A 24,932-nucleotide genomic window follows, 5' to 3' on the forward strand; every position below is an offset into this window, starting at 1 on the left:
CTATGAGAAAGCAAAACCATCATATTTTAATGGTCCTCTCCGACTTCAAAATATGAATCTCTTACTGGTAGAAACTTGGAAGAAAAGCCATCAGAAACAGTTTCCCCTTGTCAAATGAAATGATTTAGTAATTCCAAAATATAAAAGGGGAACAAGAGAATAAAAGCTTGGGCTTTTGATCAATTTCAGGACAGTGTAGAGACTGCACCAATGGAATAGAGAGTGAGGGCAGCCAGCTCTGTCTTTGATGTGTACAGAGGTAGTTACTCATCTACAGCTGGAAACCTATTTTCCTTGGGAAATGTGTTTGGTGAAGTCCAGAAAAGGGTATGCAAGGGGGGAGAACTGTCAATTGAGGAAAAAAACCCATAAGGTTGAGAGAGCAAAGTGTGCTCTGGAGCAAAGAATACCCATCCAGTGTGCAAAACCCAGGTACTGACCAGCCCTTGGGCCCCCTGTGCAGACCCAGATCCAAACATCCCCAAAATGACAGCAGAGCTGCTGCTGTGCCCAGAATGGTCTAGGAAAATCCCACTGAGAAGTGCAGCTGTGCATATCACATATGCTGACATATCACCTCCCACGACATGGGGGTTTTTTGAAAACCACAAAGGCACGTGTTACGAAATAACACCTCTGTGCTTCCCCATTTTGACCCAATTACATTCTGTTTTGGGTCTAGCACTAATGGCCATGGCATATCCAGGGCCCCTGGCCCATGAGATTAATAAAACCAGGCCATCTTCCAAACATCTCCCACGGAAAGCTCAGCCATGTCGCTGCCGTGACACCTAAGTGAGAGCTGGGAAGAGAAACACTGCAGGTGGGAAATTGGGAAAGCCTGAGAGACCGTGACAAACACATCCCTGAGGCCAATATTCCTGCCAGGTCAGGGAAAGGTGAGCCCCAGAAGACACAGCAGCACCTCTCTGCTGTTCAGGATTCCTGGAGAACGGGGCAGTGCTCTTTGGGATGGCACAAAGTGGCTGTGGGGGGAACTGGGAGCAGAAAAGACAAGGCAGGGCTGCCGGGGCGTGCGTGCCGGCAGCGGGCAGGCAGCACTCTGTGCGTGACCCAATTAGCCAGTGCCTCGGAACAAATCATGAATGGCATCTTCTGGAGACGAGCAGGCAAGTGCTGCAAGCCAAGGCACAAAGGTGTGATCCCCGCGGAAAGTTGGCGCCCTGGCCGGGTTTGTCACTGCAGAGGGGCTCAGTGTGACACATGGACACCGGCCACAGGGCCACTAGCCACCACAGCATGGGTTTTCTCCTCAGTGGCATGCTGGGCGGCCGTAAACAAGAGGTTTGAGTAAGGCAACACATGTAGTAACTCGATGTAAGGAAGGGCAGAAAGATGTAGCAACCCTGCTGGACTGACTCGAATGAGGAGGAAAGGGTAGAGACATTTTTTTAGGTGGTACTACTAAAATTTCCTGGCTGTAGGAACTCACAAATGAACAAAAGGATCCAGACAGTGAACCCAAAAACCTGAACCTCACTGAGACTGTGGTAATAGGTACAAGATAGAGTTAACTGTAAGTGCAGGATGCTGTATTTTGGGGGCTGATTTAGGACACCCAGCATTACTCATCTGGAAGTTCCTTTAGGTGCATTTATCAGGATTCCTCTGAACCAAAAAGTGATGTCACTATGAAAAAGGCACACACTGTTCTGGGCTACAGCTGTGGGCCACTTGAAAGGGAAGCAAAACTAAAGCAGAAATTGTTGAAGATAAAAGCTTTGCACTTAGGTCTCTAATGTAAATGGTACAAACCCCTCTGATGTCTGAAACCTTCAATGTAGCTAAATTGCAGATATGTTGTTGTAGAATCCATTGCATTAGTTGGGCTGGACTGTATCCACTTAATCATCTCATCACCTTGCTGTCCCCATAATCTATTTCTTTCTTCTTCAGGGGACTGAAAGGTGGTGCCACATATGAAAAATGGTCATAAAGCAATTACAAGACACTCTGTGGAGGCTCAAGATGGTAACGTCCACATTTTAATCACCTAGGAAGACAAAATGAGAGCCCCAAAAAACCTCGAGAAGATGCAGCCAGTAGATTGCTGTGGTTGCCACTGAACTCTTGGGAGAGGTTTTCCTCCTGGGAAAACTCATATTTTACATGTCAAACACAGGGAAAAAATTGAAAGAGCGTTATTCTTTTTTTCTCATTATGAGGCTAAAATCATTAAATCCTTAAGAAATCTGGTGGACTTAAAGGGAGAGACTTCCTCAGCACTATGAACAGGTAAAGTAGAAGGGGTTAGATAAAGACACAAACTAAAATGCTGCAGTGACCAGCAGCAACACACATATCACACAGCAGTGACAAATTAATTTAGCTCAAGGCAGCTCTTTCTCAGCCTCACTCCCCATTTCTTGTGCCTGTGCTGACTTTCATTGTTCTGCTTCTCTTTTGGATCCTTTCACAGTGGGATGTGTGTGCTACAGGTACAGGTACGTGTCCCCTGGCTCTCCGAGCTGGCAGAGCACCTCACTTGCATCTCAGTAATCAAAGGAGATTTGGGAGCCATCAGGTGGGCTCACTCCTTCAAAACCCCCTCAATGACAGTGCCACAAATTGGCAGCTTTCAGGAAGATGGCTGCTGCCAGTGCAAGCTTTGATAATAGAAATGGCAGCTGAAATTTAAACTTAGACATTTCTATTACTCAGAGGAAAATGTGCAGTCACAGAAGGTTTTCTCATCATCCGAAATTTCAAGCTGCTCTGTGCAATGCTCTGGGGCCCATTTCTCATAGCCACAATAGTTTATTTTAGAGTAGTTTTGTGACTTTCTGGGAAGAACCCAGGAATTACCCTTTCTGGTACAGGAGCTGTAAGCTGAGATGATTCTGACCTAAAACACTCCATTAAAATCAATAACTTTGTGGTTCTTCCTGAGACCAGCATCCCTTTAGCCTCTGTCTTTTAGACTGGACAAGTCAGACTGATGGAAGCACAGGATATGTGGTCTGGGACCTTCAACTGACAGAGAATGTGTAAAAGGTGTGCAAGAGTCATGTAGGTTTACTAGATGTGCACTGCAGAGGTATTCATCCACATTATCCCTTTTTATGCATCTCCTGTCACCTCCTTTTCCATGCTCTTGCACCAAAATCCACTTGCAGGAGGAGAAAAACACGTTCTGGCAATGCTGCCAAAGGGCTGCTCAATTCCAGGTCAGCCAACTTTAAAGGGAAGCAGGGTACATTGTCTTCTCCTCAGAAGTAAATGTACATACACATTCCCTTTGTACATACTAAAATATTGAAATATGTAAAAATATGGATTGTAATTAGGGGAAAGTTGGAATAGATTTGAATGTTTAGCATACCCTTGGTATTTCTTGTTTGGTTTCTGCATGATGCCCTCTGCACAAAATGATACTTCATCCTAATTGTGCCCTCTCAGTGCAATCATGTAAAAATCATGTAAATTTTGCTCTTGTTCATGTTGTTCTTCCTTTGGGAGCTCTAATCTGGTTATCCTGGACATCCTGGAGGGGAGGAGGTAAGGACACCCATGGAGTTGGGGCTTGCAGGATCAAAGCTTCTGGCAGTGAGTGAGGAAATTTATTCCCCACAGTCCCACAGGGATGCCCTTGGTAAAAGGGTCAGCCCATTGTAACATCCCACAACTCAATATCCAGGGATTTGGGATTTCATATCAGCCTTCAGATCCAATAATTTATTCTGCAGTAACCCACATGTTGATCAAGTGAATTTTTCAAGTAATTTTTTCCAGAGATCATACATCTTTGGAATGGGCACCAGTAAAAATGACAGATCTTTGAATTTGTTGGCATCTGCTTGCTCATGGCTCTGCTCCTTTTGGAGACATTTACAGCTGTGCAAATTTATTAGGGTTTTGCAGAAAAGCAAATGCAAAGCTCATCACACAATTATAATTTTTGCTGTTAAGCTTCTTCCTATTTTTGTTTATTTATTATGCCAATGTATTTTGAGTTTTTGAGTTGGAACAGCCTTGTACACACACATTTTCCCCTCTAGCAATTTGTTAAAATTGCTTTCTGGATATATGAACTTGCTGCTTGTTTTGACCTTTTCAGCAATAAGACCCCTCAGACCTGCAGATAAAAACTGCAAACCATTGATCAGGGCTCTGCACAGGGGAACAGCAGTGACCTGCAGCAGCTGTTTGTCCAAGCCTGGAAAGCACTAGTGACAAAGCTAATTAATTAATTTCTCAACTCCATGCCTTCTGTTTAATGTACATGCCAGCAGTGTACATTATTTCACTGCAATCCAAATATCTTGTGGTAATGCGACAATGTTCCTCTAATATTTGTTGAGAATTTCATTAAAAGATACATTGGGAAGGCAGAATATTGGTTTGTTTCTCCTACCGGCTTTTGTTTCCCCCTATTTGGTTTCACTCTGAATCCCCAATGTTTCTATTACATGTGATGACGTTTCAGTATTATTGAAACTATTAGGAGTTTTCTTAGTATTTCCAAATCTACTTTTATTCATAATATTGCTTCTACATCAGCTGTTTCTCTCATGACTCTAATAGATCTTACTAAAGCTCTAATTCCACATATACAGTATAAAAGGATAATAACCTGTTTCTTCCACTAATTTACACACAGAGTGCAGCTAAAGAGAAATCTGCATTTCTACCCTTGTAAAGCACATTAAGACATAAAAATCCCAAGCCCTCCATGCCCTATGCTGGGATTTATCTCATAATTGTGAATGATAACTATTTATCATGAGAGAGGAATGACAGTGGTGCAATACCCACCCCTGAGCATGCACAGGCACATGCTTCCAGACCTCATGGACACTCGAGTGCAAAGTTTCCACAAGTTTTTGCTCTCAGTGTTTAGAAAAAAAAAATAAATCTGAGATTGTTTGAGATTGTTACCATCTGTCAGATATAGCAGAAAGGTGTGGGCATCTTTAAAGACCAAAAAGAAAAAAAAAAAATCACCAAACGCAGAATTCCATGATTAAACATATTTATACACTTTTATCCACATATACACTAGGCAATATTTACAGCTCACCTGATACTAAAGAACAGTCCTGGTTTAAGCTGGGATAAAGTTACTTTTCTTCCCAGTAGCTGGTACAGGGCCATGTTTTGGATTGAGAATAACAGTAAATTCTCAGTGAAAGCTAGCCAGGGGCCACTGCTCAGGAACTGCCTGGGCATGGATCAACAAGGGGTGAGCAAATGCCTTGAGCATCACTTGCTTTGCATATTCTAGTTCCACTATTATTAGAATATCTTTCTTTCTTATTAAACTCTATCTGAATTCATGAAGTTTACTTCTTTTTTTTCCAATTCTCCTCTTCATCTACTGCATTCCTATTTCACTTTTCTAATGTTCTCTGCTTGTTGGTTCAAATACAGCTGGGGAATAGAGAAGGACTTCAAAGAGGAAAACTAGATGTTATTCATACTGTCACACTGATCCACAGACCATTTCAATAAAATAGTCCCTAAACAGACACAAAAAATCCACCCTAAAAGTGTTTACCAAAAATTGCAGACTTTTCTTTTTGCTACCTAGGTTTCTATTTGGACAGTGAAGTTTGTGATTAAGTTTTTTGACCTCTTGCTGTTCCACTCCCCAGTGAGATGATCACTGTGAAAGACTTTTTGGTGATGCAGTGACACTGGAGAGATTTCCACAACACAGCAGCAGAAATTAACCTTAAGCAGCTGATTTGTGCCCAGCTCCTGACACAAGAGTCCTTCCTTGGAGCTTTTTTATGACAGTCCTTCCCTCTCTAACAACTATCTTGTTTTCAAACTTTCTTCCTCTCACCCATGAGACTGAGGATCCCTCCTGACTGCTGATCTGAAGAAGGAGCTTTGATCCAATGCCTGCTGAACTCCACTGGTTTCAGCCAGCGTCAGAAGGTGTTGGATCAAGGCTGGAGGGTCTGGAAAACATTCACTAGATACGGTGTGTGGAGCTGAGAGATAAAGCTGCTAGAAAAGGGAGAGAGGGAGAAGGAGGGAAAGAAAATCATTCCCCTTAATATGTTTCTTTTTCATTTCACACAACACTTCAAACTGCACAGGATTTTTCAGCCTTTACTACTGAGTGCTCTGAAAAAAACCTGAAAATCTGCCATGTCACACCAAAGAGGAGGCGAGTAACTTTCTCTTGTCAGAATACAAATGACAACACATCTTCTCCTTTCTCTGGTCCTTGTCATATCATACTCTGTCTTATTGTATTTTAAAGAGAACTACCCAGCCCTCAATTCTTGTTGCACAAATCAAATCAAGACAGTGCCCATTTTGATAAAAATCCTTCAGTAACCTAAGATTTGTTCTGTAGCATTCCCATGATTCAGCTGAAAGGGAAAAAAAACAATCTGCTGTGCGAGAAAGGATTTAATTGCTCTGGTTAGAAGAATTAATCTAGACAAGCTCAAAGAATACAAAGAAAGGTAATTTCTCTTGTTGGAAACTGAATTTTGCTCTTGGATATGCATCTGTAACTTCTTCTGAAGTTAGCAGCATATCAAAGGCAGGATTAGGCCATAGGACATTTGCATCACTAGCCATCCAAGGGATCCAGACCAAGGATTGGAGCAAAGGGCATTTAATAAGCTGAAAATTAACAAATATTTTAGTTGCTTACCTGCTCCATTTCTGTAAAGGTGCTCTGCTCCTCATCCTCCTCCTCGATATCCGACTCACCCACAGCAATAGGAACACAAATGGACAGGTCAGGATTGGTCATAAAATCCTCATCTGTAATTGCTGGGTGTTTCTCTCCATTTTTAGCCCCTCCATCCTCAGCGTGGCTCTCCTTGTGGTTCTCCCCGTCCTTGCCCAGCTCGGCCGCGGCGTGGCTGTTCACGCAGTTGTTGAGGGCTCCTGGGTTCTGGGCAGCGAGTTTCATCATGGCCTTCTTCTCAGCTGTGGTCTTGGGGTGCCGCAGGACGTGGCAGCAGAAGTTCCAGGCGGCTTTTTTGGCGTACTGCAGGCCCCTGTTGATGCGGGCGAAAGCGAGCTGCAGGTTGTTCATCTCCCCGTCCTCGTCCGGGGCTGACAGGTTGTCGGCGCTGAAGGAGCTCAGCAGCAAGGCAAGGAACAGGTTGAGCACCTGAAGGGAGTGAGGTGAAAAGGAAATCGGTGAGCTTTAAATGTGGGGGGCACGTGTTTGTGTGGAAGAGGTTTTACAGCGACTTCTGGAGCCGCTTCTTCCCTGCTGGATCCCCAGAGGAAGACCAGGCCCAACTACTCCATCACCAGACCTTCAGAGAAAACTCCACCCTTCTGCAGATCCCTGCTCCAGCAGCATTTCATCTGCCACTCCAGGAGGAGCAGCCCCCATTTAACTGGACTATTACCAACACCCTGACTCCTCAGGGCGTCAGGTTTCTAACTCTATCAGTAGTTTTGTTTGTACTAATTATATTTTTTTTTTAATTATTTTTATTTACTTTTTTCCTAATAAAAAACTGTTATTCTCATATCTTTGCCTGAGAACCTTTTAATTTTGAAATTGTGGTAATTCGGAAGGAGGGGTTTACCATTTCCATTTCACAGGAGGCTTTTGCCTTCCTTCACAGACTCCTGTCTTTTCAAACCAAGACAGAGCCAGAGAGGAGTTTGATAAGAGGATGCATGTTTAGCCCTGAAAGAATTTTCTACCAAGGTTGTTGACATAGAAACCAAGAAAGAAAGGAGGATAAATAAGAGAAACCTGCAACTGCCTATTCCAATAAGCACTTTGTGTTTTGTGACCAATGAGTAAAGTGCAAACTTTTGAGTTTTGTATAAAAATAATATATAAAAAGCATGCATGCTATAATAAAAACAGGTTTGAAGCATTCTGAAAATGGACTGTGTTGCTTTGTATTGTGACCATCTCAACTATGACATGTTTGGTCCTGAAAACAGGAGGGTCTGATTTAATCTCATCTGTGGCACTGTAACCCCATCATGGAAATTCCTCTAATTACAAGTGGTTTCAGCAGGAAAAGGAGTCTGCAGGCATTTTCAAACACATTGACCTCAGGTACAAAAGTTTAGCATGGACAATAACACACACTGACATTCCCTTCCTCCCTTTCCCACCCCTAACACCCCAAAACACAGAAAATAAAAGCTCAGAAACAGAATACCAAAAAAAAAAACAAACACCCAAAAAGCTCTGGGAAGACCTCACTGTGGCCTTTCCTTGCTTTAACAAGGTCTATAGGAAAAATGGGGATAAACTTTCTTGTAGGATTGTTGTAATAGGACAAGGGGAAATGGCCTAAACTCAAAGAGGGGAGTCCCAGACTAGATTTAGGGAAGAAATTTTTGAAGATGGAGATGGTGAGGTACAGGTTGAATGCTTCCATCAATGGAAGCATTCAAAGTCAGGTTGGATGGGGCTCTGAACAACCTGATCTAGTTAAAAATGTCCTTGCTGACTGCAGGGGTTTGGACTGGTGCCCTTTAAAGGTCCCTCCCAACCCAAATTCTTCTATGATTCTATGACAATGATGTACATAGGCAAGGCACTTCAACCACACTGTACATTTGGAAACATTTCTAAACACTTGTATGCATTTTCACAGACAGTCTTGTTTTAAATATCCTCTGGGCCATGAAGGAAATCTATTGTGACTGAGAATAAACACCTCTGAGGTCATATATCTTCAAAAACTTCTCCCTCCAGGCTAAAACAAGCCATCACAACCAGATTACTGTGGCCAAATCTGAGCAAGACTCACTCCCAAAGCAGGCTTGGTCCTGAAAATGCTGTTACTAGTCAAGAAAAAAAAAACAATTTGAAGATTTTCTCAGGTCTTTGAAAAGATCCAAACTGAACTTGAGATTGTGTGTTACCTTCCTCTTGTTCTTTTCACTTCAGAACTCTCTACTTTTGCTGGCAATGCGTGGCAAGATTAGACACAACTAGGAATTTAAGCAATGTATTTGATGGTTTAGACCTCTTTTTACACCCTGAATAAATACCATTATATCAAATAAATAAAACCAACTTCTTCTCAAAGGCCATCCCAAATAATATATCTCACAACCTGGTGCCCAGCTGCTGTATATTGCACATTACATCTGCTCATGGTCTGAGAAGAAATAAATTACACCTTTTGTGCTGGATTTATCAGGGCAAAAAGTTCACACTGGAGGTGGATGCTTGGGATGACAGAACAGGGTAAAGGTGAGTCAAACCAATATCTGCTAAAATATATTTACCCCAAAACAAACCAATCCCAAATTGCCTGGTATCAACTCAACTGCTGCCTGTACCAAGTGGGTGGGTGACAGCTCTGGGTACCACCAAGGAAAGGTCAGTGCTGCAGCACTACTGCCATTTACAGCAATAAAATGGACTTTGTGCAGGTATTTTCTCTCTGATCTCTTAATGCTACCAGAAATACCTGTAAGCCTCCTGACTTCCCTCTTTCTAATAGTACTTTAAGTTGATAACACCTTCTAGACCAACATAAACAACATAAAAAGTATTTCTATTTAACTGGGCCTTACCAAAGTGTCACAATCTTTTGCTATCATCCCCTTACCCTGTTTCCTCTTATTTCAATTATTCAGAATATATGGGATAGAATTCTAAAAACCTGGTCCTAATCACTCTGATGACACTGTTTGAAGTGTTTGAAGTGCCCTGTCTGTGCTGTTTTGTAAAGTACCCTTTGCAATCACTGTGATTGGAAACAAAAGCAGTTGGTGGCACAGCAGATGACCCCATCCATTATGAACCACTGAATAAACCATCACTGCCCCGAGCACTGCCCTGCTCTAAAGTAAAGTGAGATTAAAGCTAATTGTTTCTTAGCTGGTCCACCACACTGACAGCTTGTGTGGGTCTCCTCATCACTGTGGTGGCCTGGTGGGAATCAGTTTTTCCTTTCACACCTCACTCGCAGGTATTGCCAGTGATGCTGTGTGAAACCAGAGCAGTGGATTTGCAGCCAAGCAGGTGGGAGCCCATCAGGGAAGGAGGCACTGATGGATCCCCTTCAGCCATTTTCCACCCAGCTGGACAGCAGGATGAGGTCTCAGAGATAACCACACTGCTGCAAGTGTCCTGAAAATAAGCACGTGTGTACGTAAGAGGGAGCAGCTGGAGGAAGGGAGGGGATAAAGGAAGCCAGAATAAAAATCTCCTGGACTGTATAGGTACAATTCAACTACCTTAACAGAGGTGTCTGATGATGTTGGAGGGTGTCTGAGATATCTGCACCTGACCCACAGGATGTCTGTGTCCTCCCAAAGCTCCAGTTGCCATCCAACCAGGGCACCCCAGTGTGCTGCAGGAGGACACAGACTGGCCACATTTAGGGGACTGAACTGCTCATCAAGGACTGCAGCTGCCTCCAGCCTCAGACACCAAACCCTGAGGGTCTCATGGTGCATCTAAGCCCTGTTTCAATTAGAAATTCATCTTGTGGGCAACAGAGACTGACCAAGCACAGGTGACCATGCCAGGGCTAGGTCCATCTGCCAATGTCTAGTGCCAGCTGACCCTTCCATGCCCAAGCCATCCTCAGGCAATTGCCCAGAAGGACACGCTGTTCTGGAGATCTGTGTCCAGCTGGAGGCCAGGATGGATGCCTTGCAGTACCCCCAGGGGTCCTCAAGCAAAATTGAGTCAAGCCCTAGACCTCTGCAGAGTAGTGATAGCTCAGACATCTCCATACATTAATATCTCTTTGTATGCACAGGAATTTCATTATCTGAAGCTGAATTTCATCCTGTACTTCATTAACTCTGCTGTTCACTAAAGGTTTGAAACACCTTGATTCACTTTTCTGTATTCATTTCAGACATCAAGCTACATATATACATTAGATTCGTTTGTCTATGCACCTGCAGGTACATGCAATAGGGGGTGGCATCCTTAGTGTTGTTATTTACCATGGATTATTAAAACAACCTTCAATTAAATTTTCTTCCCAGAAATGCAGCTGACATTTTGCACAAAGACCTGTTTGCACTTCATGCTTTTAGCCAAAAATAAATGTCAAATATCATTCCCTGCTTCCTCCATGAGCAGGTAACCTCAGAGTTGCATTGCTGGGCATTCAAACAGAATGAACTGCTGAGTAAGCACTTTATGTTTACTTATTTCACTGTACACTGCATTTTCCAGAAAAAATATATGCCTAACTCATGACATCCGACATTTCCTGTAAAAGGTTACTAATAATACCCAGTTCTCCTGGCTGCTAACACAGTGCTTTCAGTTTAAGCAAAAGCAAACTAAAGATTACCTCCGTTTCCAAAAGTAATGGCAAATTTGTATGTCCATATGGATCCCCTTAAAAAGAAATCTGCTTTCCAGTGACACTGAGCAGCCAGACTGTGAAAGCAGGTCACTTTTTTGGTCTTTGAGGTTGGGAATCAAATGACAGATGCACTCAAAGAACCCTGAATTATTTTAGTATAATTATGTTAAGCTTTTAGCCTAATGACAATCCAGCATGCTTTCGTTTACCTTCTCACTTTTAATGCCTTTTTCAAAGCTCGTGACACAGGTTGTGCCAGGAAAAGGCACAAACGATCAGATTAATCCAGCCTTATGTCAGGTGCCTCCCCAAGGTGCTTAAGCTGGAGCTTTCCCAGGATGTCTGTAGACAGTGGAGACAGTCTGGTATCCCAGGGGATGCTGAGGAGCTGAGCAGTGCCCACCAAAGACTAAGCAAGCTTGGATTTTGTATCTCAGAGCTGGATTAAAGGTAGATGCAGCTCAAACAAGCCACACAGAGTATCTCAAGCTGGAAGGACCCATAGAATCATCAAGTCCAGCTCCCTGCAGGCCTATCTAAAATGAAATCATAAGACTAGCAATTGTCCATTGTCACACCCAGGCAGCCCATCTTGGTGACAATCACACTCCAGGACAGTGGTGACCAGCCTTTAAAACCAGACAGCCTTGCCAGGGCAGAGGGGAGCTCAGGATGCTCCAGCCCCACCCTGAGCAGCAGCACAGGGCCACAACTCAGGCACTGTGCAAAGTGCTGCACCAATTCTGTGCTGGCAGCACAGAGTGAAAAGTGAAAAGCACAGGGGCCTGGAGCTGTGAGGCTGATTCCAAGCTCCCCATCTATGGGGGGGAAACAGGCTGCTGGAAGCACCCATCCTCCCCAAAAAGCTCCAGGCAAGGAGACTCATATGCTGCTGAGGTAGGCTGCAGTCTGAATATCTCAGCTCCTTTTGTGTCAACACAGGGCAAAATCAGACAATTTCTATTCAGATGACACTTTCTCATCAAATCCTGTTTGAAGATATATCTGCAAACACTGCTGCTGAAGTTAGAATACTTCTGGAACAAAAGCATGAGACTACTTCTTCCTTTCCCTTCCACCTTTTTGTTTACCTTGATTTGGCAAAAGTGGAGCAATAGAAATCTTTATGTATTTAACCTTCCATCTGTCATTCAGTCAGAAAGTGTTCAGGCTCCTGAGCTGAATTAACTCAGCCCTGCACTCACTGCCCTGGACCCTCATTGGTGTCACCCAGGAGGAGGGGAAGGGATTTGACACCTTGCTTCCCTTGGGAAGAGAAATCTCCTAGGAGCCAGCCAAGGCAGGGTTTGCTGTAACAACAGGGTCTAGAGCAGAAAATACCTCCATGAGTGAAATCTACCATACAAAAAGCAAGCCATTAATCCAAATTGTAACCCTGTGGCAGCTCATTGTCACTTCTGTCACTCAGCTGCACAGGAAAGGCCAGACAGTGCATGTGAAATACCTGCCAAGAATGTCAGCTACTCATTTAATACTTTTTTATTCTGGATAAACCAGGACACCTGCAGTGCCTGGTAGATACAGACCACAAGAAGCTCTTCAGGCACTCTTTGACTAGTGAAAATATCTGATTTTCTTCCTTCCTGGTCATGGATGGCAGTGGACATCTGCACTGTTCTTTGGCTAGCACAGATGGGAGAGATGCAGTTTGTTCTTTGGAGAACTTCTAGCAAGCCTAACAAAATAGGTGCCAATTATTATATTTTGTTTAGTGTAGCAAAATCCACTAAGCTGCAAAGAAAAACTGTTAAGAAATGAGCTTTAATTGCACTGATTAAGTGTTAGATCTAAGTTAGAGATCTGCAGTGATAGGTCAGTAATGCAGTCAGTCTTTCTGGAGGATTATTTCTTTCCTTGGAAGTATATTTTCCAATCCTTTGTACGTTTTCATCCCAGAGCAAAGTCTACTAAGAGAGAATATTCCTGCAAAAAGCAATTTACATGATCAGTTATTTTCTATATTCTCTTCCCTATTCTTTCAGCTATTTGTGCTTGGATAAGAAGCTTATATCCTCCCAGCCCAGTTTCTCTTTATCCTGCAGACAATCTCATAATCCCATTCTTCTGATATCTTAGTTTCTCGCTGTCAAAATGATTGTGATGCCAAAAGATTGGCAAGAGGTTCCTGTGGCCTGGGGCAAGTGAGGGAGAGCAGAGGTGGGAGCACCATCAAGCTCCTTCATTTTTCTTGCCCAAGTTCAGCTGGGAAAGCACATGGAAATGGGGATATGAATTTCTTGCCTTGCAGCCACACAACTTCCCATGTGGAAAATGTTTGAACCCACAAGCAGGACAGCAGCTGCAGGTGGGAGGGTTGTGAGGCACTGTAGTGCTCCTGTGATATCAATTCTTCCAACAGGAATTTTTTCTCATCAACTCTGTGTTAGTCTCTTAGGTGAAATAACTGTTTTGTCTATTTAAATATAAGAAAATGAATTTTAATTAGAGCTATGCAGCACATACAGTCTATTTCCTAAGTAAAATCTCTGAACTACTTCATGATGGTAATGAGAATGGATGTTCTCCTTAGGAAAGAAAAAATGTTAATAATATGGTAAGAATAATTATTTCATATGCAAAAAGTGGCTGCAATTTGAGAGATTCCATGTGAATTATTTCTATTTGCCCAGCAAAAGGAGAGAACAAGGCTTAATTTTACCTCTGGCCTATGAAGAATAAGTAGGGAGGCTGATACAGCTTCAGCCATCTTCAGGCAAACTCTAGGAATGAGGTGAGCTGAGGGTGTTCCCCCTACCCTGAATGTTTTTGTGGTATTTACAATAGAGCTGGGGGTTTTACTACCCATTCCTCTTTTCAGGTATTGAACATGAACTTTATGTTTCCCCACAGTTTTGGTGTGTCTGGTGCAGCTGTTTGTCTGTGAGCAGTGCAGGGCAGAGAAGTGATGCTGGATGGCAGCTGTGCTCACCTGGGGTGGAGAATGATCACAAATTTCTCACTTCAGAGTTTAAAGGGGTATCTGTAATTGATGGGGCAGATTCCTCAGTCCTGTTCTCATCCCTTTGCACAGGAGGGACCACCCTCAGGCCTCTGCCTCTCCTCATCTCCAGTCCTGCAGCACCCCACAAGCTGGAAAAGCGAGGTTCTTGTTCTTGTCATTTGAAACACAGTCCTGGAAACATAAATCTGAGGCAACCCATGACACTTCTTAATCACAACCTGGTGGTTGCCTCATTTTGCCAAGATTTTTTCTTTTGTTATTCACCTACATGCATATAACTGTGCAGACAGACTGTACCACTCCAAATCTGGTCAAGAACTATTGAGTTTAAATTTCTTTTGTAGATGATGACTTTCAGTGTTATTTTTTTTCTAAGTATGTTTGTTAGAAGTATTAGAAGATGAGTCTTTGGAAACCAAGTGTTTTCTGATCTGAAATTGCAAGTCTTCAAATGTTACATCTGAGAAGGAAGAGATGGTGAGTGGAGTCAGATAAATTCTTCCCACTCCTGGAGCCATGGCATAAAAACAAACATGTTCCTGCAGGTTTTTTATCAGATATCAAAACAACATTAATTCAGCAGAGTAGCAAGGGCTCTATCAGAGCTGTTGTGGACTTCTCAAACCCCTGTCTAGACAGACAAAACGTGCTGTGAGACAAGTCCAGTTGAAAACTTTTCCCAGCTGTGTTTGTGATGTTAAAGGCTCAACGTACCCCAAAAGCATCAGGAAAACTGTGGAAAGTTTATTGTTTGCAAACCAAGAGACAATTACCCTTCTGCTAAGTCAACAAAAGTGTTTGGCTGTCCTGCTGAGGAGGATGTCAGGACAATCAGAGAGCAAGACAGACTGCAGAGTTTGGGAGTCTTTGCTATTGCTGCTCCCTGCAAGGAGCGATGATCAGTGAGAAACACCTGCATTACCCCTGGAATATTTTCCCTGGCTGCATGCAAATAACAGCTGCTCTACCAATTGTACAATGACTAATAGGAAAAAAATCCTCTAATTTTGGATGCTTAAGTGTCGGAGCTCGCCCTAGGTCGAGGGTGGCTCTGTGTGGTGGAAAAGTCTCTCCTCCAGCCCGTGCTTCCAAAGAAAGGCTCAGCAGTCTCTGTTGTCTGGTCGCAAGGCAGTTTATTGCAAGTTATCTAAAAGATTTTCTTCTCTGCTGCTGTGGTTTGCTCACAGCTCAGGCAGAGGCACACACACACCCTGACATCCTCTCTGACTCCCGACTGCTTCTCCTCTCCCTGCCCAGGGCTGCTGCTCTCTTTTATATGGGACATTATGTGTTCCATGGTTACAGTTTTTCCCCAATGTCTATTGCCTATATTAAATGGTGATTTTCTGCTCTATACCAATCTGTGAGTGCCAACATCACCAAGAACATGGAGGTAAGGAAGAAGAAAGAGGAGGAACAGGACCGGCCCAAATCCCTCCATCTTAAAACATCTGACTCCCACGTACAAAACCAAAACCCCCCTGTACAGCACTCAAAAATTCTTCCCTTTACTTTGTGACTACTTCTACTATAATATCTAAACTTTTGTGACTTCTTGTTCTTCCTGCAAGGTTGGTAAATTGTTCCATGGACCAAATCCAAAATCACAGCTGTTTACAGCTGCCTGCCAGGGTCTCAAATGCTTCTGACCTGGGCCCAGAACATCTGGAAATATCTGAGGGACATTTTGAGTTCTGACACTTAAACTCTGCAGTTTTTACCTGAAGACTACACCAAACCTAACCCTAGGGGGCTCATGTGGAGGACATTGCCCAGTCCAGGAAGAGAGGGATCCCTAGAGTCATCCTTTTACCTTTTACATCCTTTTACAGTTCAGATCCTACACCTCCTCAGAGAGGGGGACACTCAATTGTGACCAAGTACTTTGTTAAGTTTTGCCCTCAGTCATCTCAAGGCCATCGTGTCCCGTGGCCAGTCGGGACTGGAGATCAAGAGAAAGAGGGAATTCTCATTCATACATGGCAGAAAACAGCTGGGGAAAGGTAACCCACAATGAACCAAAAGGATAAAAAACCCCACATGGAAACAGAGTAAAAGTGAAAGAAAATCAGTAAGTAATTTTAAGCAGTAAGAAAAGCAGTAAGCAATGGCTCCCTGTGGCCAATATATTACAACAAAGAAAAATCAGCATGAGGGTAGGTCCAGAGACTCCAAAATTAAATCAGACAGTCAAGAAATAATTAATATTATCTTTCCCAACCTTATTTTTTTTTTTTTTTAATTTCAGGGAGAACACAGTTCCCTTTAAAAATCTTACTTTCTAATCCATTTCCCAGGTTTAATATTATAATTTGGGTTCCATCACAAAATCACACTTTCCTATTAAGTGAAATGTGAAAAGGATACCTCTACAGTGAATTTGGGAGGTGTAAGAAGGTTCTGATTTTTGTGCATTTTGGGAGTGCAGATTCCTGGAAGGGCAGAACAAAGTGACAGAGCTGCCTGCCAGCCAGGAGGCCTTCTTTCAGAAAAGCTCCAAAATAGATTTCTACCAGTAATTTTGCACAGGATGAAATCTCCTGCCTTCACAGCACATGGCTGGGCTTGTGGCTTTCAGAGACTCCTGTTGGAGAAGCCCCATGGCTCAGAAGTGGTACAAACCCCCACATTTCAATAAAGAAATGGGAATATTTAGCAACAGTGGTGCCAGTTACATCTCCAAAATGAAAGCCAATGTGAGAGGTGCTGAAACACACACCCCTCACTGCTGTCCTAAAAAGTGACCCAATTCATCTGCCAGCACCTGCTCCTGGGTTCCTCTGTGTCCTCAATGGTCAGCCCATCCCCTTGGGTCTCTGGCTCAGCTGTGGCTAATTCTGCACATTTCTTAATGCTTCCAAAATTCCCAGGGAGATATCCATGGGTAAGAAGGGAAGGAGGTCCTTATCCTACAGGATATAGCTGGCTCTGAGCTGTGCTTGTCAGAGAAAACTTACTAGAAACATAAGAAAAACACTCCAAGGAAGACTGGCTACCAGCATCCTTCAATCCAAATCCACCATATGATTAAAGCAAACTCATCTTTCCAGGCAAAATGACTTCATCTCTGACTTCCTTCTTATATCAGAAAACACAAAGGCATTTTGCTGATGTGGAAATTTTAAAATAGTTTCATTAATTAATTATATCTTGGGTGCCTGTCTAGCAACAGGGGTTACTAAAAACTTTTAGTGCAAGATGGGTAAGCAAAGGAGAAATTTGATGATGTCAGTTGTCCTTAAGAACACTTCTGTGGGTTTATTCTCACTGCCAGTGTGCTAGAGAGAAATCAGGAACTGAGAGCCAGGCACCTTGGCCATTTTATGACCTAAAAATTGCATTTCAGTAGCAAACAAAGACCAGCCAAGGCCTGTTCCCTATCCCTGAGGGCAAGTAGCTGACTTCTCTTCCCCCAGGCAGGATGGGTTTGTGCCTGCTCTCCCCAGCCAGGGCTGTTCCTGAACGCCCAGGCACCAGCTGGGATGGGGTGGCCAGGGAATGTGCTAACCAAGACAGGGGAGAGACACTCATAATGTTTGTTTTCATGCCTCAGTTTCTACAGGAAGCCCATGTATTCAAACAGAGATCTCTCAGCAAGCACTTTGCACTTGCTGGATCTCCCAGAAATAGGATGGAACAACATCCAAATGTGGGGCAAGAGAACTGCAGGAGGGGAGAAGGGACATGGAAGTCTCCCTGGAAGAAACACCTGTACAAAAGAGTTTGTAACACAAGGAGCAAGTGAGTGCTCTTAGTTGTGCAATTTCAATGACTAAATCTGGATGAGGGGGGCCAGAAAGAGAAGGGAACTTGTGTTGGGGAGGAGGCTGCAAACAGAGGAAAAAGGGCATGAACTGCAAGTAGAGCTGCTTGAAAACCTTCCATCCCCAAAGATTTTGGAACTTTCCACGAAAATTCAGCATGGAAAACATCAGGTATATTTCAATCCAAATGCTAACTAAGGTCAGTTGGCATGTACCCTTTTCAAGAGAATATATGAATGTGACCTACAGAGGGCAAAGCTTGGTCAAAACATAAAACCCCTTTTGCATTGAATTAATTACAAGAATTTCAAATGGCTTCAGGACAGCATCTTGGAGCTTGCTTGTGTATTGGGAAGGGTGAAGTCAAGACACAGTGAGAGGGAGCTCAGAGAAGATGTCATGGAAAGCAGAAACCCAAAGCAAGGTGGAAACAGGAGGAGGTTTGCTCTAAGGGTGAGATGAGGAATGTTACAGCAGAGATGTGAGGCAATGTGAAAAAGGGAATTATAATCACCTCTCCTCTGGAGATAGGCTGAGAGTGTTAAGGGTCTTCAGCCTGAAGAAGAGAAGGTTCTGGGAAGACCTTAGAGCACCTTCCAGTGGCTAAAGGGGTTACAAGAGAGCTGGAGATGGACTTGGGACAAGGGCATGGACTGATAGGACAAGGGATAATGGCTTTAAACTGAAAAAGGAGATATTTAGATTAGATATAAGAAAGAAATTTTACACTGTGAGGGTGGCGAAGCACTGTAAGAGGTCTCCCAGAGAAGTTGGAAGGCCTTGGAGCAATCTAGTCTAGTGAAGGTATCCCTGCCATGGCAGGGGGGCTGGAAGGAGATGATCTTTAAGGTCCCTTCCAACATAAACTACTCTTTGATTCTAGGACAATGAAGACCAGAACTGACCAAAATGGAAGAAAATACATTTTGGGTAGAAGATAATTAAAGGAATGGCAGATTTGGTTCATATTCACTTAGAACTAATTTAAACAAGATTCTGGCTAAGGATGACCCAAACAAAACAGGAAAAAAAAATAACACATGAATCTGGAGTCAAGGAAATAGAACAAAAGGGACTGAAATAGTAGCAAAGAAACAAAAATTATAAGAAAGATGAAAAATCAATAGGTTTGGTTCTCCTTACCCTGCATTGTTTCCAGTAATATAAAATTGATGGAATAGCTCTATATCTGTTGGAGATTCTCCTTAGTAAGTGTGGGTCAGTGGGTTTATTGAATTTAGAGAATTTTTACACAGTAAGACACAGATGAGTGGAATTTCGTAAAGATGAAGAAATGTGGAATGGTAGCAGGAGACCAAAGGCAGGACCCCTTTGCAGGGATTTCTTACAGTTCAATAAGACCTCCAAAGGTAGGAAATTGATATTTGATCTACTACATTTATTTTCCAAATGAATTATTCAGCATTTTTCCTTGGGAAGCCACAGACCATATGTGCTGGGTGGAGAAATCCAGATATGAATGTGCATTGTACATGGAAAAGATAAATTCCAGTGTCTCTTAAATATCATACACCTGCTAAGAAGGTTAAGTCTGTCATGACTCACTAGTTGTTTCACATATTCTTTTTAACAAGATATTTCTAGAGGCAACTGTTAGAATGAACAGCTCACTGCTTATTTTTGGTGAAGAAAAATAATATTTGTAACAGGGTTTTTTTGTTTTTTTTTTTTTTTTAAGCATAAAATGTTTAGGAGTAGTGAATAATGTATTAATTTTGTACCACCTGGTCTGTTTTAGCATTAAAACCTTGCCTTTCCCTCAGCACATGTTAAGAATAATTCTGTTGTCATTACCCTTTCAATGACATCCAGACAACTTGCACTGTGACATTAATAAAAAGAGACACATTTAGTTGTACCTACCTTTGCACACTCTTGCCCAATTAAATTTGACTCAGTGCTTCTAGATTTTAATAACTATCCAGTTATTAGCAAGAACTTAACCACTGAAAACCCCTACTTACACTATTAATCAAGGACACTTGTAGTACAAAAAGTGGACAGATTTACCCTGGTGATGCCTACTACATCAACAGGGCTGCAGTTTTCCAAATAATAACTTAGCTCCCCTTCGACCTCCTGGAATACAACCCAATCTCAGAAAAGAATCCACTAGAATATTCACAAGTAAAATATCTATGAGAACATAAAACATACATATGGTGTATCTTATTAAAAATATTTCATTTTGTCAGTAGTTCATGTAATGGGCTCAATGCTTAAACAATATTTTTAGAGAAACATCTTTGATTTGGAAACACAATTAGAACAAAAGGCATGAGGATGGTTTCCAAGGGGTTGGGTCAATTGAATTAATGTATTACCATTCTTCCTCCTCCATATTTCCAAGACATCTCAGACCCATAAATGTTAATGGAAGATAGTTTTGTATTCCCTTCTATACATGCCTAAGGAAGGGCGCTAGCATTGTTAACAGATTTTATTTCTCTCTGATATATCTCAATGACTCATTTATAGATCAAGAAGCAATATTTATGATTCTACCAATGAAAATCTGCACCAAATGCCAAAATCTGTTACAGTCCACTAATGAATCTGCTTTGGATTATTGCTTTGGGAATTCCTTATGTCACAAATAAATTTAAAAAACCAAAACTTAGTCCTCTTTTTGTTTTCAGCCTCCTTTGAGCTTCATCAGAAGCAAAAGCTCACTCCTCTTCTGTATGCCAACTTCTATGGGGATTTGAGCTAGTCATATTTTCAAATATCTACCTTTTTGTGGATGAATATTACACGGAAAAAAGTTGACAGATTTTAGTATATGTTCAACAAGAACACCATATAATACTTTGAAAACACATTTGTCCCCTAACACAAGATGTAAGTTCAGATTTAGTCACCAAGTGCCAAGACTCAACTCTTCAGAAGAAACAATGAGCCTGTAGCAGATACAGACTCTCATAAATCTGAAGTGACAGAAAGAAGCAAATTACTTTTTAGAAGTAGGTTTTAAAAGTAGTCACTCCTCCCATTTATTTTCAGGTGCATTTCCCTCACATATCTTGGGGGAAGCAGACCTAAACCTCCCAGATTTGAACAGACTCCACTCAATCGACCATAGAATGGCATTTTTGAAACCCAGCAGTCTTTGGTGGCTCACCATAAATACAGTGATAATTTCCCCAGACTTTCTAGCACCAGCATCTGGTGTTACTCATGGGGGTGGGATATATCTACCCAATAAAATAAATTATAGTTATTTATGTGGATACTGATAAATCACACAGCTTTTAAAGCCTGGAGTGTCAGGCAAAAGCTTTGTATTTAAAGTAACCCACAAGAGGATGGAGGCTTTCCATCTCTACTACGAGACATCAGAGGCAATGGATTGATTGATGGCTGGTGTCAGGACTTTTTTTTTTTTGAGCATCAGATGATGCCATCTGTTTCTGGTGGACATTTCTTTAACCCTGAGGATGTTTAATACTTAAGCAGATATAGCCAGATACTTGCCCAAAAGCAACAACTAACTGAGTGCTCTTCTTCCCAAGCACTTCTCAAGAAAGGATGGATAATGGGGAATACAAATAGCTAAAATTGCTTTGGGACACACGGAGTGCTCAGGTAGCTGGCATGGAAATGATGAAGGGAGAAGCTGGGAATGTGCTGGGGTTTAGCTGCCTCCCTTGGAGGTTTGAGCTCTGCAGCATCACACCAAATATTCCCGCTGCCAGCCGTGAGAGCAGATGAGTGGAAGCCACAAGGACAGAAGTGACATGCTGACAGCTGCTCTGACACCACTTTCTTTGTATCCCCAGCTGAGTTTATTGATGGATTCTGGGCTGCTCTCCTGCAGAGCCACGTGTGACTCGGGAAGGGAAACTCGCCTCCCTTACGTAAGTGCCCGAGCTGATGAGACAGACTCAAATGACACTTCCACTTCTCACTAATGATCCCTTGGGCTCCCTGGCTTCTTCTGGACCCTCAAACTCTCCAGCCCTTGTTGTCAGTATTTCCCAGCTCTCATTATGGCTCCTGCAGCTTTCTGATCAATCCTGTTCCTCCCCAGCGTCCCACGTGCCCTTGGCTCGCTGCGTTGCAGATTTTGTCTGTCCTGACGATGACTGCTCCTGACATGCCTATTCCTGCCTGTTTATCTGCTGGCCCTCTCAGCTGATGCAACCAAAACACAAATGCATATTTCCAGAATGTTGGGAGCTGCTGAAAGAGCAGATAAGGTGAACAGCAGCATCCAGGACATGAGCATTGGGGTGCAGAGAGAAGGGAGGGAAGGGAGTGTTCATGTGAGACTTGGGGCAACCTGAAGTCTCTTCAAATCTCCTATGGCTTCCTTGCTCCTTGCAAAAAGCTGTTTTTCCACAGGTTTCACATAGTTGCATCTTATCCTCTCTTCCTTCCATTGTGCAAGAAGTGGAACCGATGGATCCCAAGGAGAGTATGTGCTTAGAGGCAGACATGTAAAGCCTGAGGACACTGCAGACCTGTACTGTGATTTGAAAATTAAAAATCTAAACCCTAAATGTTGTAATTTGGGCTGTCATACCTTCTTCCCAAACCTGCTTTAATTTCCAGCAAGCAGAACTAACCTAGTTAGATTTGCAATTAGAAGGCACACAATATTTTAAAATTCCACTTAATTTTTATTAATAATGCAATACAAATACTACATTTTCCTCCAAGGAGATTAACCTTTATTCACACAGTGAATGTCTTCAGTGGCCCTCATGAGTAAGTCATGTTTGTCATAAAATGCAAAAATAATTACTTGATTCAGGGCAGCAAGTCTTGCTTTAACCCTTGTGTTAAGCATTTCTCTAGGGACAGACAGTAAAACCCACAAAAATGGGGCTTTGGTATTCTATATTTCTATATAATTTGAAAAGAAAATAAGGAGATAGCTGGAAAAGTGCTATCATATGTCATCAGAGTTCCATTTGCATTCATTTATTGACAAAGGTAGTCTGAATTAAAGAGGCCTTATACTTTTTGGGGTAAAACAGCCCTTCATCACCTGTTAAAAAGTTTTATAGTGTCAAAATTCCCTGGTTTAATGCTTCCTGTCTTTTAAAAGCATTGGGGTTTTGATGTATCTTCCCTCAGTGACAGCCCTATTATGTCAGGCAGAAATACAAATCTCCATCTGAAGACCACCTTTGACCATCCTAATATGCTTTGGTTGTCTGAGCTCTTGAAATGTAAAATTGTAATCCACTTTTACCCATGCCTGTAAGATGCTATTTTGCTATTACTTCTGGTTTTACCACAAGGGATAATGATTGTTCTCTGTACCCATTTCATTTAAACAAAGAGAAAATCTGACATTACCATAAGCCTCTTTCAAGCCCAGACGTGATCTGCTGAGAAATTTGCAGTGATGGAGAAGCACCAGCATTGAGTGAGACAGGACTTTATGGATACTCCTACACTAATAAATTAAATGTGCTCAGGGATATTTTCTGGCACTGAGGGCAAATGCAAAAGAACATCTCAATCTGTGTTATTAAACTTCTTCATACTCTGCCCTGACCACAATATTCCAGCTGGGATAGATAGACCTGTGCAGCTCCCATACAGCCAGCCAGCTGATGGATTCCCACAGGGTGGGCTACCAGCTCTCCTTCACAGGTGGCCACATAGACTCAGTCTTATGTTCCTCAACTAGAGATTGTTGTGCTCAATTAGTGACACTCAGTAATTAATTCTGGAAAATGGTTTATATAGAAGCAAAGCCCCCATGTTGAGGACCATGCAATCCAAATATCAGCCCTGTGTCACACATTTACACACTACACATTACAGCTGCCTCTTTTGTGGTTTTTTTTATCTGTTTTCTTGACTCTAAACACTGGACTAAAGGCAAATTTAGCAAACAAAGCAAAAAAAAAAAAAAGTATTAGATAGACACATGGGATCCAGTGACACCTTATATTGCTTAGGCTCTGTTATTTAGGAAAGTGATTCAGGCAGGGAATTGCTGTGAAATTCTTCTCATATATTAAGCTTCACATAAGGCTGTAGTTATTTTTCTTCTCCACCCAAACCTAAATGACCCTTCATCTTTCTTGCCTTTCTCCTCCTTCTAGGCCATTATTCCCATCCAGGTTGCATTGGGTGCTCAGGACAATGTTCTCATGGTCAGGAGGGAGACTTATAAAATAACAGGATGAAGTGGAAGCACCAAGAAGTTCTGCATTGCTCCCATTCATAGAATCATTTCCTGCTTTGGGTTGGAAGGGACCTTAAAAATTACCTATTTTCAGCTCCTCTGCCATAGGCACAGAACCTTCCACTAGACCAGGCTGCTCAATACCCTGTGACTTGATTTTTCTTTCTTGCCTGGCTGCAGAACTGTGTGTCTGTCAGAACAGCTCTGGTAACTCATTTTATCAACAGACTTTGTCTGTTCAAGAGGGAAATGGTGGTGAATGACTCATAATGAGGTGTCTGACCAGTTTGAGAATCCACTGATTTTAATCTGATGGAGGTTTAGCAGGACTTTCCCAGAACACCTCTTCAAAAATCCTTTCCTACATGGAATTGTAGGAAAGGCATGTAGGCAGGCACAAGCCTCTTCCACTCAAGAATGTGACATTTCCATATTTCTGCCTGTCTCATGGACCAAATTACAACAGAAAAAAAAAAAAAAAATCATAAAGACTTCCTGAGATGTGGAAGCAGAATAGAAAGACAGGTTTTGGGCACATTTGACTTTTTCAGAGAAAAGTTTCCACTGAGTTCAACCAAAGTGGTCACTTCAAATCTCATCCAAACCCTGCTGAGCAGCTCTGCTGCCAGGCACTGAAATTACCATGGGAAAACACAGGACCAGAAGGTCCTCTTGGGTCAACATATTAAGCCACATGGGGATTTCTACAGCTGTTTGCCTCCTAGGATGGCAGGGACAGAAATAGGTAGTTTTAG

At 42.4% G+C, this 24,932-nt stretch overlaps 1 protein-coding gene across 1 annotated transcript in view; it reads right to left on the reverse strand.

Moving 5' to 3' along the window:
* The window catches only part of SCN5A (sodium voltage-gated channel alpha subunit 5), a 217,582-nt gene that overhangs the window by 68,808 nt on the left and 123,842 nt on the right, over positions 1-24,932 (reverse strand). Inside the window, exon 17 of the mRNA XM_077789465.1 lies at positions 6,638-7,105. Within this exon, the coding sequence (XP_077645591.1) occupies positions 6,638-7,105 (468 nt within the window). The remainder of the gene's footprint in view (positions 1-6,637; positions 7,106-24,932) is intronic.

This window comes from Lonchura striata, chromosome 1 (genome assembly GCF_046129695.1).
Source record: "Lonchura striata isolate bLonStr1 chromosome 1, bLonStr1.mat, whole genome shotgun sequence".
NCBI classification, from domain to species: Eukaryota; Metazoa; Chordata; class Aves; order Passeriformes; family Estrildidae; genus Lonchura; species Lonchura striata.